General features: G+C 54.3%; 1 protein-coding gene across 5 annotated transcripts in view; it reads left to right on the top strand.

Moving 5' to 3' along the window:
• Window positions 1–8,917: 8,917 nt before the first annotated feature.
• Window positions 8,918–15,972, top strand: part of LOC139009993 (brain-enriched guanylate kinase-associated protein-like) — a 38,603-nt gene continuing 31,548 nt past the window's right edge. For all 5 annotated transcript variants that reach the window (XM_070414157.1, XM_070414154.1, XM_070414150.1 and 2 more), the window contains exon 1: window positions 8,918–8,995. In XM_070414157.1, the coding sequence (XP_070270258.1) occupies window positions 8,954–8,995 (42 nt within the window). In that variant the 5' untranslated portion in view covers window positions 8,918–8,953. The remainder of the gene's footprint in view (window positions 8,996–15,972) is intronic.

Here is a 15,972-nt window from a genome sequence, read left to right as displayed (position 1 = left end):
CTTTCAAAAGAGAACATTCAGAAAGCCAAGAGACATATGAAAACATGCTCAAAGTCACTAATCATCCGAGAGATGCAAATCAAAGCAACAATGAGGTACCATCTCACACCTGTCAGAATGGCCATCATCAACAAATCAACAAACGACAAGTGCTGGAGAGGATGTGGAGAAAAAGGAACACTTGTGCACTGCTGGTGGGAATGCAGACTGGTGCAGCCACTATGGAAGACAGTATGGAGTTTCCTCAAAAAATTGGAAATGGAACTCCCATTTGACCCTGTGATCCCACTTCTAGGAATATATCCCTAGGAAGAAACCAGAAACACCACTCAGAAAGGATATATGCACCCCTATGTTCATAGCAGCACAATTCACCATAGCTAAGATCTGGAAACAGCCTATGTGCCCATCAGTAGATGAATGGATTAGAAAACTGTGGTACATCTACACGATGGAATACTATGCTGCTGTAAAAAAGAAGGAACTCTTACCATTTGCAACAGCATGGATGGAACTGGAGAGCATTATGCTAAGTGAAACAAGCCAGGCAATGAAGGAAAAATACCACATGATCTCACTCATTCATGGATAATAAAGACCATTACAAACTTTTGAACAATAATAGATACAGAGGCAGAGCTGCCTCAAACTGATTGTCAAACTGCAGTGGGAAGGCCAGGGAGGGTTGGGGGACAGGAGGGAGGGGAGTAAGAGATCAACCGAAGGACTTGGATGCATCCATATAAGCATAACTAATGGACATAAGACACTGGGGGGTATGGGAGGGGAGGGGATTGTCAAGGGCGGGGGGAAAGAAAGGACACATATGTAATACCCTTTGTAATACTTTTAGCAAATAAATAAATAAATAAATAAATAAATAAATAAATAAAAGAAATATGAGGAAGCAAGAAACACCCAACCAGGAGAACAAAAAGAAATGAGTCCAAAAATATGAAGATAATGTAAGGAGCTTCTGGGACATGGAAGTGGAACAGACTGATGATTCTCAGAGGGAAGGGGGTGGGGGAGGCAGGAAGAGATTAAACAAAGATCTTAGATGCATATATGAATTACCTATGGACACAGACAATAGGGTGGCAAAAGCCTGGGGTGGGGTGGGACCCAGGTGGAGGGGAACTATGGGGTAGGGGTGGGGGAAAGTGGGACATCTGTTTTAATCTCAAAAATAAAGATTAAAATAATAATAATAATTTTTTTAAAAAAAGAAGGAAGCTAATAAATAAATAACCCCCTTCCAAAAATAAAAAATAAAATAAAAACCTCCTTCCACAAAGAAAATTCCAGACCCAGATGGCTTTTCTGACCAATAGTACAAAACACTCAAGGAAGGAAGAAATATTACCCATTCTAAAGGAACTCTTTCAAAAAACAGAAGCAGGAAGAAGTGGCCAAGTCATCTTTGGAGGCCAGTGTTAGCTCATTAGACAACAACATTACAGGGGGAGAAATTTGCAGAGCAATACTCCTCATGCACACAGACACAAAAGTCCTTAACAAAGTATTTGCAACTTGAAGCTAACGCAACGTAAAAAGAATCCAACACAATGTAAAAAGAATGACATGATGTCAAAATGGGGTTTATCCTAGCGATGTGAGATAGGTTTAACATTTGAAAATCAATCAGTGTGATTCAGCATGCTCACAGACTAAAAGAGAAAAAACATATAATTATCTTAACAGATGTAAAAAATTTTGACAAAATTCAATGCTAATTCTAATAAGAGACTCTGTAAACTAGGAACAGAAAGGAAGTTTCTCAACTTGATAAAGGGTGTCGAAGCGAAACATAACAGCTTCATAGTAACTTACTTTTGGTAGTGAAGGGGTCACTGCTCTCCTCCTGAGAAGAAAACAGGGTCCAAATGTCCATTCTCCCCACTTCCATTCAACCCTGCAATGGAGGTCGCCGATGGTGCAATAAGGCAAGAGAACAAAACAAAATGAAAGTCATCCCCGTTGTAAGCAAAAAGTAAAACTGTCCTTATGCGCAGATGCCATGCTCATCTAAGGTAAAAGCACCTAATGCATTTACCAAGATGCTAGTAGGACTGACATGTGAGATGAGCAAGATTGCCAGGTTTAAAGCCAACAGTGTTTCTACATACTAGCAACACAGAATGGGTTAGGAAAGTTTTCTTAGCACAATAAACACAAAGTATAAAATTTTAAAAAAATGGGTAAAGTGGACTTTATTAAAATTAAAACTTTTGTCTTAAAAAAAAAACACCTTTAAGAAAGGCAAAAGGCAAGCAAAGACTGGGAAAGAATATCTGTAAAACAGTTACCTGACCAAGAACTTATGTTCAGAATATATAGAGAACACTGACAGCTGAATCATAAACAACACAGACAATCCCACTAAGAAATAGGGTGAAGACTGAGCAGACACTTCACTAAGGTAGATTCTTAACACTGTCAGTCATTAGGAAAGTGAGAATCTATACTAATAAAAGGGTAATATGCTAATTAGACCAGATAGACCGGACATCCTTCTGGACAAAGCCACGGTGGCAGGTGCTGAGGCAGAGCAGTTAGGGGCTATCAGGCCAGCAGGGGAGAGCGGTTAGGGGCAACAGCAGGCAGGCAGAGGGGTTAGGGGAGATCAGGCAGGCAGGCAGAGGCAGTTAGGGGCAATCAGGCAGACAGGCAGGTGAGCAGTTAGGAGCCAGCAGAGCCAGATTGTGAGAGGGATGTCTGACTGCCATCCCCTGAGGGCTCCTGGATTGGAGAGGGTGCAGGCTGGGATGAGGGACCCCTCCCCCATACACGAATTTCATGCACTGGGCCTCTAGTTAAAGCTATAATGAGATATCACCACACACCAGTTATGCGTGGCTAAAATGAAAAAGACTGGCCATACCAAATGTTGGCAAGGGTGTGGAGCGACTGGAGCTCATGCTCCACTGAAGGGAATGGAAAATGGCACTGTCTCTTTGAAAACGGCTGGACAACTTCTTAACAAGCTCAAGATACACCCACCATGTGATCAAGCCATTCTACTCAAGGGAAACGGAAGCAATATGCCTGCACAAAAACTTGGATGCAAATCTTCACGGCAGCTTTGCTTACATATCCAAACAGTGGAAAATCGCAAATGTCCATTCATGGGTGAATGGATAAATGAACTAAAGATATTCAAACAGTGGAATATAACTCAACAATAAAGTAATGAGCTATTATACACACAGCATGGGTGAACCTCAACATCATTATGCTCAGTGGAAGAAGCCAGTAACACCCCCGCCCACACAAAAGGAGAGAGAGTACATACTATATGATTCCGCTTATGTAAAACGCTGGGAAATGCAAGCTACGCTCTGTGGTGGAAAGCAGATGAGCGGTTGCCTGGGGACGGGCGTGAAGTGAGGGATGGCTTGCAAAGAGGCATAAGGGAACTTTTGCAGTTGATAGAAATATTTGCTACGTTGACTGTGGTGATGGTTTCACAAGTGTACGTATATATGTTGAAACTTAATCAAAATTGTGCACTTTAAATATGACAGCCTAGCCCTGGCCGGAGTGGCTCAGTTGGTTAGAGTGCTGTCCTGTGCACCGAAGGGTGGAGGGTTTGATTCCCAGTCAGGGCACATACCCAGGTTGCAGGTTCGGTCCTAGTTGGGGTGTCTATGAGAGGCAACTGATCTGTGTTTCTCTCACATTGAAGTTCTCTCTCTCTCTCTCTCTCTCTCTCTCTCTCTCTCTCTCTCTCTCTCTCATCAGTAAACATATCCTTGGGTGAGGAAAAAAAATATGAAAATTTATTGTAAGTCGATGATGCCTTCCAATAAACAACAACAAAATGTCCCTTTCAATTTCTTCCACACAGTTCCCTAGGCCTAAGCCACCTGACCAGTCCTGGCTGCAAGGGTGGCTGGGAAATGTAGTCCTTCAGCTGGCCCACAAGTGCAATCTCACAGCCCCTGGGGACTGAGTTACAGGGCCATGGTGGGGCGACCAGAGTCCGGGAGGCCCTGTCCAGCCCTGCCCTCCTGCTCAGCAAGGACCAGAATTCAAATTTGCTCTTTGCTTTCCCAGCTCCTTGCTTCCCAAGACCCAATTCCCGGAAGTAGCCCAAATCCCACGGAGCCTCTTGGCATGCCAGGGGCTGTGCCAGGGCCTCTACAGACCTTGTCTCTGATCTTCACAACATCCTGCAGACCAGGGGTCATCGTGCCATCTTACAGATGTAGAAACGGAGCTCTGCAGGGCCAGAAACAGCCTCTCCGGGGTGAGGGTGAGGGTGAGGCCAGCTGGCACCTGGAGTGCTTCCAGAGCCCGCCCTCTCTCTGCCCCAGCGTGCTGTTTGGCCAGGGAGAGGTAGGCAAGGGCGAGGGGGGGGGGTGTGCACAAGTGGAAGACTGTGGGGATGCCCTAGAGGGAAGGGGAGGAATGGTGGGTGTGGGGGGGCCACCCAGCCCCAGGCATCCTCTCCTTTGGCTCAGCACTGCCTGAGCTTCCTCCATCAACCTGTACCCTCAGGGCAGCTGCCAGGTGAGCACCCGAGGATTTGGCACTCAGCCTCCCGGCAGCTTGGCTTGAAGCCGTCCCTGACCTCAGGCTCTGCCTCTTGTCCTGTGCTCACCTCCTAGACCTCTTAGAGGGCCGGGTTCCGTCTCCCCGCCCTGGTGCCCTGGTGCCCAGCTCCCGCACATCCTCCTCCTAACCTGCTTGGAGTCCTGCCCAAGTGCATCTGGCTTGAGTGCCAAGGCTCTCCAGGCACCTGCCTGCTCAGCTTCACATCACACTGGGGTTCAGTCCTCCAGTGTTTCCATGGACAATCATTCATTCACTCATTCATTCATTCATTCATTCAGCTATTCAATGTCTGCCCCTTACTGGAACTGCTTCAGCTGTGGGTATCAGGCCTTTGAGAGTTTTGGGGAAGCACCTGGAACCAAGGCCAGCCCTGCCTGCAGGGCCCACTGTGTGGCAGAGATGGAAATCCCTGGGCAACAACACCCACTGAGGTCAGGGCAAAGCACAGAGAAACAGAGGAGCTAGGGATCAGGGAGGACTTTCTGGAGGAGGGGGCACCTCCATGGAGACTAGAAGGCCCTTTGGAATACACAGGATGTATCCCAAGGGAGCAAGAAAGATGACTCTATGCTGAGGAACAGCATGTGCAGGTGTCCCCTGGGGATCCTTCCATTTAGCTGTCTCCCTGGAGTGAGACAGGCAGGCTGCCTGGGGGCTAGCTCAGTGGAGACACTTCGAGGAAGCAGCCCCTCGTTTTGCCTCCCGGCGAGGGCCGGGCTGATGACCAGGAGATGGGAAGGTGCTTTTCAAACACGGCCTGCTGGGCAGGCCTGTTCTTTCAGGGAAACCCAGGACAAGTTGCAGCTCAGAATTTTCTGGGCGACTGTCCAACCACGGAGACTTCTTGGGAGAAAGGGAGGGAATTTCTCACCACCTGAGGTGTGCAAGCAGGTGCAGGCACCCCTTTCCTGTGATGCGTGGATTAGGCTATAAACCATGCCAGGCCCAGCAGTGCAGGTGGGGGTGGGGGAGACCAGCCCAGGTGGGATGGCCAGCCTGGGGCAATCTGGGGAGGCTTCCAGAAGGAGGCAACTTTGGGAGCTGAGAGGAGGAGTCCTCCAGGTGGACATTCCATGGAAGGGCATCTCAGGATGAGGGGTGTGGAGGGATCAAACCTCTGAGCTACCTACCCCACCATCTCCAGAGTTCACATTACAAGAAGCTTGTCTGATCCCGGCGCAAGGGAGGCAGCAGGGAAGGAAGGCCGGGATCTGCCATCAGGACCAACAGACTCTGGGACCCAGGGGAAGGGAGGGGCTGCACACCTGCGCTGGTGTAGGAGGTCTACAGGGACCTCACGCTCAGTGACCCTCGCCTGCTGGCCTCCCTCGTCCACTCAGCCACCAGGACCTCTCCGGAGGCAACTGATCTGTGGGGGGGACCTCTCCGGAGGCAACTGATCAGGGTGGGGACCCCCACCCTGATCCAGGACACCCTTCAGGGCAAACCAGCCGGCTCCCACCCGTGCCTGGGCATCACCCCACACTCCTCCCCGCTCCCTCCCCCCCTTACTCACCCATTCATTTGTTCATTCTTGTCCCCGTCCCTTGCTGATCTAGGACTGCACACTCCAGCTAGGGACTTCAATACACACATAAACAAATAAATCAGACAACATCAGGGAATACTCACAGCCATGAAGAAATTAACCTGGGGAATGCGGTTGAGAGGAAGGGGGTGGGGATTGTGGCCGGGATGGTCAACAGAGGCCCAAATGCGGGTAGGAGGCCTGGGGACAAGGCCTACACACACCCAGGGCATGGTCTCCAAGCCCTGCCACTTTTATTCTTTCTTCCCACCCTCAGTTGAAACCTCACCTCCTCCAGGAAGGCTGTCCAGATATCACTGGCGTTCCAGGCTCCGGCTGTACTAGCTGCAGAGGCCCTTCCGGACCAGCCCATCTTGCCAGGATCTTCAGATTGCACCACCTGGACCGTCTTCTCAGAGACCCCTGGAGGTGAGTCCTGTGGAGGTGAACCTTGAATGGGAGTGACTGCCTGGCCAGGTTGACCCAGGTCTTAAAATCCCGGCTTAGCCCTATTTGCAAAGTGGCCATAGACAAGGGACTGTGCCTCTCTGAGCCTCAGTTTCCCCATCTGCCAAGGAGGCTAGTGCCACCTCCCCCACAGCCAGTGCAGGCTGTTTTCCCTTCTTCCGAGCACCAGCGAGCTGGGGGCCGGGGAAGCGAGGGCTTGCAGGGTGGTGAGGAGTTGGCGCTCCCCTGGGGCCTTCCCAGGAAGGCCAAGCTCAAGTGTGCAAGCTGCCTGAGCTGAGGCATGGGCCGCCACCACCACTCTACCCTCCTCCGCCTGCCCGGCCATCTGCAGCGTTGGCAGCAGCAGAGCCAGGGGGGATGGCAAACATTCTGGCACCATCTGAGCAGGACCGGTGTCTGGGGAGAAAGTGTGGGCAGAACCTCACATGTACACTCTGTCCACATCCCACCACTACTCTTGTCCCCTTGGAGGGCAGGGAGGTGAGACCTGGCAGGTGGGGGGTTGACAGGCCCTCTGGGGCTCTCACTGCCTCTTATGGGCTGCCCCCCATCCTCCATGTGGCCTGAATGGCATCAGAAGCCCAGAGGGCAGGATCAGAGGGCAGAGTCTGGGGAAACCAAGGCCCCCAGCCCACGCTGAGCCTGCAGGGGTCCTGCAGGAGAGATGTGGACAGCCCTTCTCCCCCACCTGAGCTGCCATCTCCCATGTGTCCTAAAGATAGGTGGCCCCGTGCACCTGGAGGCAGAGGGTGGCCTCTGATATTCACCCTGGCCCCCAGGGAACTGGGAACCCTCCCTGCACCCCTTTTCCGTGTGTTACTCAATGTGGGGCCTGAGGGGGAGACGAGAGAGGACTTTGCCTGACACCAGAGAGCTCCAGTCGCTGCTAACTCCTTTCCTGTCTCCTTTTTATTGGTTTTCTCACCTCCCTCGCTATCAACGCCTTTTCCCAGCACCGTCCTGTGCCCGAATGTAGCAGCCTACTCCCCTCATTAAATGAGAATGAGTAGAAACTGCAAAGATTCAACATGCAAAATGCAAGCTGGATGGTGGTGACGGCTGCACGGCAACGAATGTGTTTATTACCACTGAACTGTAACGTAAGTGGTTCAAATGGTCAATTTTATGTTTTACCACAATAAAAGAATTTAAATATACAAAGCGTGCATCGGCAGCATGCTTTCACCTACCACGGGCTTGGAAGCCAGGCAAACACGTGCGAACTATGAGCCACTGGGGCCGGTGGGAGGACAGGAGTCAAGCGTCTGTGCCTTGTGGCCTCTTTCCAACGCACAGATCCTCGCTGGTCCCTGGTCCTTTCTGCTGGGCTCCTGTGCTGGCTGCTCTGGTGCTGCCCGGGCTGGCGGGCTGGCCCGGCTGCCCCCACAAGCTCTGATGTCCTAGGAACCAAGGCTGGTTCTTGAGGAGGCTCCAGCCTGGCCTGGGCCACCAGAGTCACTCTGCCCACTGCCTCTGGGAGGAAGGACAGGGGTCACTCTGCACCTTCCCCGGGGGCTCTGCTGGGGAAGGAAGGGGGTTACCCTCCCGACCTCACCTCTCCTTTCTGAGCTGCTCTGGGAGGAAGACCCACCTGTCAGTTGACCACCCTGGTCCAGATACACTAGGTCAGGGAGAGAAGAAGCCCCCTCAGGCACCTGTGGTGATGGAGGGAGCCACCGACTGGGGGTGGGGCAGAGCAAAGCGTGGAGAGGGGTAGTTTGGCCGGGCCAAGGTTTCTACCTCCGTAATATGTGAGCTCTGGGAGGGCAGGGGCTGCCATATCCCCAGGACTTGGAGCAGAGGTGTCCAGTAAATGCTGAGGGGATGGATGGATGGATAGATGGATAGGTTGGCGGATCGATGGATGGATGGATGGATGGGTGGATGGATGGATGGGTGGATGGATGGATAGGTTGGCAGATGGAGGGATGGGTGGATGGATTGGTTGGACAGGTCAGGACTAAGGACCTCCAGCTTTAACCCAGTCACTCCTTCATTCAAAGTCCCCTCGTGCATTTATTCCTCATTCATTCATTCATTCCTCAGGCCTGCACTCATTCATTCATGCGCTCTGCCATTCATGCACACACGGTCCATTCATTCCCTGCCCAGTCGCCATTCCACGGCTCCAGCGCCCACTGGGCACCCCTTGCCTGGGTCAGGCCCCGCACCCCCCAAGGGTGTCCCGGTGGGACGCTGCTGCGGGGGGAGCCGCGGAATCAGCCGCGGCTGCGCGGGGCCGGGGCTGGCGGGGAGCCGGGCTGGGGGCGGGGGGCGGGCGCTCCCTGCGGGAAGCCGGGCGGGGCAGGGGAGCCCCGGCCGCGCCGGCTGCGGGCGCGCTCGGCCTCGGCAAGGAGGGCGGCGGCCGGGAGCGGCGGCGGCCGCGGCCCCGGGGCCATGTGGACGGGCGGCCGGCGGCCGGGCCGCCTGCGCCGGGCGGTGAGTACCTGCGAGCCGAGCCGGGAGGGCGCGGCACGGCGCCGGCGCGTTGGCGGGGCGGGGCTACCCACGCCGCGGGGCGGGCTCTGCACGGCGACCCAGGCGCGGGCCCAGGGCGCCGGGCCAGCCTCCCGCGCCTCCCCGCCCTCCCCGCGGCGCCCCCTCCCGTGTCGGTGCGCCTGGGCCCCGCCGGGCACGCTCCGCGGCCCGGGAGCAGCGGCCCGCGCGCGGGGAGGCCGGGATCTAGGGGCGGGGCCCGCACTGGGCCTCCGCGCGCCGTCCTGCCCCGGAGGGGCCCGTCTCCGCGCCCGGGTCCCATTGGCGGGGTCCTCGGCCCCCACTGCGCGCGCCTCTGCGGCGGGAGGGAGGGAGGGAGGGTGGGAGCGGGGCCAGGATGAGGCTCGGGAATCTAGGGCCCTCAGCTGCCTGGTGCAGGTAGCCCAGGGACAGGTAGGCCTCTACCTGCCCTGCCCTGGAAGGAGCAGGGCCAGGCCGGCTCTGGGGGGCCCAGGCTCCCCGGGAAGGCTGAGGAGCCCGGAGGGGGCTGGACCAAGGGCTGGTTCATGTTGCCTTTGCAGCGAGTGGGAGCGCCAGCCCCACACACCCTCCTTCTCATGCACTACCTGCAAGGCAGGTGCTGCCCATCTCCTCCGTTACAAGAGAGGAAACAGGCTCAGGGGGGCGAGGGCTGGCCCAGGGCCGCTCAGCTGGGGTACTCAGCCTCCCTGAACCCCCGCTCACCCTCCCAGCACTTGGATGGGCATGTCTGCCCCAGGGTTTCCGCCTCCTGACAGTTTTAGTGGTATTTCCTTCCTTGCCTGGGCCCCACCCCTTCGGGGGCAGTGTGGGTGACATCCCGGAGGCTCCTGAGCAGCAGGACAGGAGCAGAGTCTGCACCCAGAGTGAGTGGAGTGACAATGAGGAGCACCTGGCAATGTGGAGCCCTGGGTGGCCCAGGTTGGCCCGCCTGCAGGCCAGGGGTGAGGCCTTGGGCCACTGGGCAGGCAGGGTCTCCATTGGCCTGGCTCCTTCTTGGTCCAATGCCTCGATCCCTGGGGGCCACGGACAGGCCCTTTCCCTTCCCTGGGTCCCAGTCTGCCTATCCACCAACACAGCAGAGGCCCTGTCCACTCCCGGGGCCAGCGAGGGCTGCTGGAGAAAGCCCCCCATAAACTGTGGCGTGTGGCACTGCCGGCTGGGGCAAGTGGCTGATGGAGGCGGCTCTGCCTGGCATCTGTGCTGCGCAGGGAGGGGAGGCGGCGGCGGCGCGGGCCCTGGCAGCGTCCCGCAAACCTTTAATTTCCCCGACTCTCACTGTAATCAGGGTGGCACAGGAAAGCGAGCAGGGTGGCAGATGCGGCATCTTCCCGGCTGCTCAGCACGCCGGTGAGGGGCGAGGGTCCGCCGGGCTGTGAGGAGGACCCTCCCTGAGCTATTATACTTCGATTCCCGCAATCTGTGTTCCTCTGATCATCAGAACCTGGAGCTGCGCGCACCTGAGACTGAGTGGAAAAGCCGAGGGTTGCCTGGAGCCTCGGCCACATGGGATGGGCAGGGAGTGGGACATTTCCAGGTCAGGGAGAGGAAATGAGCCAGACAGTCTGGAACAGGAGCCCATCTACTCTCAAAGCCTCTTGGGCCAGGGTCGGGCCCACAATAGCTGCCATTTATTGAGCACCTACTATGTGCCAGGTCTAGTATAACCATTGTCCCACATCATCTCCATGGCACCACTTGGAAGTAGTTCCTCTCTTCCTATAGGCCAGCGGTTCTCAACCTGTGGGTCCCGACCCCTTTGGGGGTCGAACGACCCTTTCACAGGGGTCGCCTAAGACCATCGGAAAACACATTTATAATTACATATTGTTTTTGTGATTAACCACTATGCTTTAATTATGTTCAATTTGTAACAATGAAAATACATCCTGCGTATCAGATATTTACATTACGATTCATAACAGTAGCAACATTACAGTTATGAAGTAGCAACGAAAATAATTTTATGGTTGGGGGTCACCACAACATGAGGAACTGTATTAAAGGGTCGCGGCATTAGGAAGGTTGAGAACCACTGCTATAGGCCCTTAAGGACATGAAGAATGAATGAAGGAATCGAGGAATGAATGGATGAATGAATGATGGGTGGATGGGAGGGAAAGGCCTGGGGGTGAGGGCAAGAGTGCAGGGACCAGAAGAGGCTCAGTCCTGCTGGAGTGTGGAGGTCAAGGGCAAGGCCAAGAGGTAGGGAACAGTGGTTTCTCCCCTCAAATCAGGTGAAGATCCCCAGGACAAAACCAGGAGTAACCCCAAGGCTTCTTGTGTTGTCTAGAATTGCCCCGGCTCCTCCTGCCCCAGAACTGGTCTCTAGCCTGGGGGAGGGGCGTGGATGGGAGGCTGCAATCTTGGATTCCAGTTCTTCCTCTGCCACTGATTCCCTGTGTGACCTTGAGCAAGGCCCCACCCCTCTGTGGGCTCAGTGTCTGGGGTTCAACACCTCTCACAGTCCAAGGCTTGACTTCCATGGCCTGAGAACAGGCACAGAGGGCAGGCCGTGGTGGCAGAAGCTGGCCAGAGCTGGGATGAGTGAGTGAATGAGTTCTGCATTCACCCGCATATTCTCCCCATGCACCCCACTCAGCGCCAGTCACTGGGTCCGCTTAGGTGAATCTGAGGACGACCCTGCCCTTCCAGAGCTCACAGTCTGTCAGGAGACACTGACCTTGACCAGTGTGGTAGGTGTTCCTGGTTTTTCCTGCCCTCCAGCCATGAAGGGGACCCAGCAGTGGCCACAACCCCAGCAGGTCATGAATCTGGAGGCCAGTGCAGCAGCCCCTGAGGGTTTCCTGGGGTGGGGATCAGCTAGAGCCCAGCTCTGAGCCAGGACAGGGGACAGCAGTCACTTGCTCCATTAGCAAGCCCTGAACCAAGTCAGGGATGGAGCTGGGCCTGGCCTGGGGAAGAAGGACATGGAAAGTTCCAGTCTCGCTATGGGTGGTATGTGCGGGGATTAGGGGGCACACAGGTGGAGGAGCAGTGTGGGGTGGGCTGAGGGGGATCGTGGTGGACGGATGGACGATGATGGGAGGCATGAAGCAGGACAGATCAGTGGATGGATGGATAGATGGATGGATGGATAGAAAGCTAGAGGAGTAGACGGATGGGAGGACATAAGTGGCAAGATGAATGGAGATGGATGAGAGGATGGATGGAGGCATGGATAAGGATGGAGGACTGACTGGATAAGCAGAACAAGATTCCAGCGATGGATACAAGGGTGGGTTGACAGAAGGGAGGATGGATTTCTGACACAAATGGCAAGATGGGTAGAGGAATGGGTAGGAGATCTAAAATGGATGGGTAGATGCCAGCAGACAGATGGATAAAGGGATGGATGGATAGAGACGTGAGGAAATGGATGGAGGCTAAATGGATGTAGTCAATGCGTGGGGCTAGGGTGGATGGATGGGGACTTGAATGATATCAATAAGGTGATGGTATAGGAATGATGGGTGAATGGGTGGATACAGGAAGAGTGAATGGCTAGTATTTAATATTTTAGAAAAAATTAAATAAACCTGGTAACACTGTACTCACATCCTCATGTGGCAACCATTGTGAGGTTGAGTGGCTATAAGTCCTTTATTTTTTTAAAAATATATATTTTATTGATTTTTTACAGAGAGGAAGGTAGAGGGTCAGAGAGTTAGAAACATCAATGAGAGAGAAACACCGATCAGCCACCTCCTGCACACCCCACACTGGGGATGTGCCCGCAACCAAGGTACATGCCCTTGACTGGAATCAAACCTGGGACCCTTGAGTCCGCAGGCTGACGCTCTATCCACCGAGCCAAACCGGTTAGGGCCCTTTATTTATTTATTTTTTATTGCTTAAAGTATTAAAAAGAGTATTACATATGTCAAGTCCTTTATTTTTTTAAAAAATATTTTTTAATTGATTTCAGAGAGGGAGGGAGAGAGAGAGAAGCATCAATGATGAGAATCATTGATTGGCTGCCTCCTGCACGCCCCCTACTGGGGATTGAGCTGGCAACCCAGGTATGTGCCCTTGACCGGAATCCGACCTGGGATCCTTCAGTCCGCAGGCCCACACTCTGTCCGCTGAGCCAAACCGGGTAGGGCTGCCACCAGCCCTTTAGCGGGGCAATCCCTCCACAGCCTCCTGCAGACCTAACCAATCTGCTTCCCACATTGATCTGCCTGGCCTCGGAGGCCTTTGGGTTGTGACCCCTACTCTAAATTCTAGGGGACATCCAGTCCTTCTCTATTCCAAGGGAGGCAGTGAGTTTAGTCATCTCAATGACATTTCTCCTTTGCTGACCTCTGCAGTCATCTGCCCAGGACACATGTCTGATGGCCCCATCTCCCCATGTCATCAAGAACAGTACGTGTGGAGAGTGGCAAGGGCGCCCCCTCTCCCACCACAACAAGGTAGGTGCCTCAGGTCAGCCCCTGGTGTGCTGGGGTCTGAAGGACACCCCCACTGTCTCAGCCTGACCTGACACTCGTCAGAGAGCTCGGTTATTCCCAGAATTGGCAACTTCAGAGCATCTCAAATGGGCTACCACTTTTGCAGAATCAAAAACAGCCCAGGGTCAGTCTGGCCGGCATGGCTCAGTGATTGAGCCTTGACCTATGAACCTGGAGGTCACGGTTCAATTACCGGTCAGGGCACATGCCTGGGTTTCGGCCTCAATCCCCGCAATGTGGGGCATGCAGGAGGCAGCTGATCCATGAATCTCTCTCATCATTGATGTTTCTCTCCCTCTTTCTTCCTTCTCTAAAATCAGTTTTTAAAAATATAGCTTTAAAAGAAAAAAAACCAGCCTAAGGCCCTGTCGCCTGTACCACTGTGCCATCCAGGAAAGGTCTCATTTGTTCCTAAATGCACAGACACAGGGCATGGGAGGTGGGCCAGTGCACGAATGGACACATGTGTATGGGTGGATGCACCTGCGGACAGACAGCCAGAGGCATGGATACTAGATATAACTAAGAGGGCTGGATACGTGGGTGAATACGTTGATGACCGGTGGATGGATGGATGGATACAGGAATGACAGGATGAGTAGACGGGTGAATGCATGCCAATGGATGGCAGGTTCAGACATGAACGGAGGCACTGAAGCATGAACGGGTACATGCCAACGGATGGATGGTTACAGGGATGGCTGGCTGGTCGGATGAGCGGGACATCTTTACTCCCTAGATCAGCCGTGGGCAAACTATGGCCCTCGGGCCAGATCTGGCCCGTTTGAAATGAATAAAACTAAAAAAAAAAAGACCGTACCCTTTTATGTAATGATGTTTACTTTGAATTTATATTAGTTCACACAAACACTCCATCCATGCTTTTGTTCCGGCCCTCCGGTCCAGTTTAAGAACCCATTGTGGCCCTCGAGTCAAAAAGTTTGCCCACCCCTGCCCTAGATGCTGGTACCCGATAGTGTGGCAGGGAGGCAGGGCTGGAGGACACCCTGAGGGATGATAACACCGAGGTGTAGTGCCTTGTAGAGACCGGCGATCAGCAGGGAGTCCTGAGGGACTTCCTTGTCTGGGGGGATTTCCTAGCACGTCTGGAACGCACGTGCATGTGAATGGATGTGGGGACTTGACACAGCTGAGGCCTGTGACCCCCTTGGTCTCAGGCCAGCGTGGAACTCTCCAGAAGTGAGGAGGCAGCGTGGTTCAAAGCACAAGTGTGAGGATTCCCAGGCCTCAGTGTACTTGTCTGGAAAAGGGGGTGGTAATGGACAGCTCCGCACAGGAATGAGTGAGTGTTCTGGCTGAGCCCCCAGAACACTCCAGTGACCACACATGCTAGGGAATGGACAGTGCAGAGCCCTGTGCTAAGGAGCCCTGACCTGAGCTCCTACTACGTGCCAGGCTCCATGCTGGGCCGCCCAGCACCGTTGTGGTGTTGGCTGCATCAGGCAGTAACCTTAGAGCCCACGTCCCCCTCTGTGAACCAGTAGCAATTCCCAGTTTAGGGATTACGTTTAGGAGAATGAAAGGAGGTGGGGCTTAGAGGTCTTTGCAGATGCCCAGCGTGCCATCTCTGCCAGGTCTTCCCGGTCCAGCCCCAGGAGGCAATGGCAGCAGTGTCCCTCCTCTCTCAGGGCTCATCCCCCGAAAGGGTGGGGGAGTGGGGGACGGGCCAAACAGGCGGTGATGGAGAGGCTGAGGGAGGCCTAGGAGGAAACGAGGTGTGAGTGCGTGACCCGTGGGGTGGCCATCCTGGGTTTGCTGCATCTGAACCATGTGACCTCGGGGAAGTCACGTCACCTCCCTGAGACTCTGCTTCATTTTAGCACAAAACAGAGGTCACAGCTGCCCCACCTCCCAGGGCTGGATGAAGATTCGGGTGACGATGCAGGTACATGCCCAGCACGGATCATGGCACACAGTAGGGCTCGGGAAGGGGCTGAAACAGATGAGTCAAGAGGCAGGGCTGCTGGGCCAAGAGAGGCAGCCCAGGCTGCAAGAGGTGAGCAGGCCCAGACTGCGAGCGCAGCAGCCGACAGCATCCTCCAGGGCCTCTGGCCCAGGCGGCTGAGAGCCAGTGGGTTGTTATGACAACGGGAACTTGTCTGATGCAGCCGGGAACTTGTCTGATGCAGTCGGCAACTCTGGGAGAGGCTCAGAGGACCAGCTGGCCGAGGCCCCCAGAACACTCCTGTGACCACACATGCTAAGGAATAGACAAATCAGAGCCTTGTGCTAAGGAGCCCTGACCTGAGGTCCTACTGGGTGCCAGGTTCCTTGCTGAAGGCACCCAGCACGTGCTCTCTTGCACCATTTTCCACTACTGCCTGTGGGCTGGGGATTGCTCTGTCCCTATATGACAGTGAGGAGGGGAGGTGACTTGCCCAAGGTCCTGCTGGGGTGCTAGGGTGGTGTTTGACCTTGAATCTGCCTGTCTCCAAGTCCTGTTCCCACGGTGATGGAGCAGGGGCT

Source organism: Myotis yumanensis, unplaced genomic scaffold, assembly GCF_028538775.1.
Source record: "Myotis yumanensis isolate MYYU_CA2020_CCGP unplaced genomic scaffold, mMyoYum1.0.hap1 SCAF_1, whole genome shotgun sequence".
Taxonomy (NCBI): Eukaryota; Metazoa; Chordata; class Mammalia; order Chiroptera; family Vespertilionidae; genus Myotis; species Myotis yumanensis.
The sequence above is the reverse complement of the archived record's forward strand: the minus strand, read 5'-3'. Positions and strand labels throughout refer to the sequence as shown.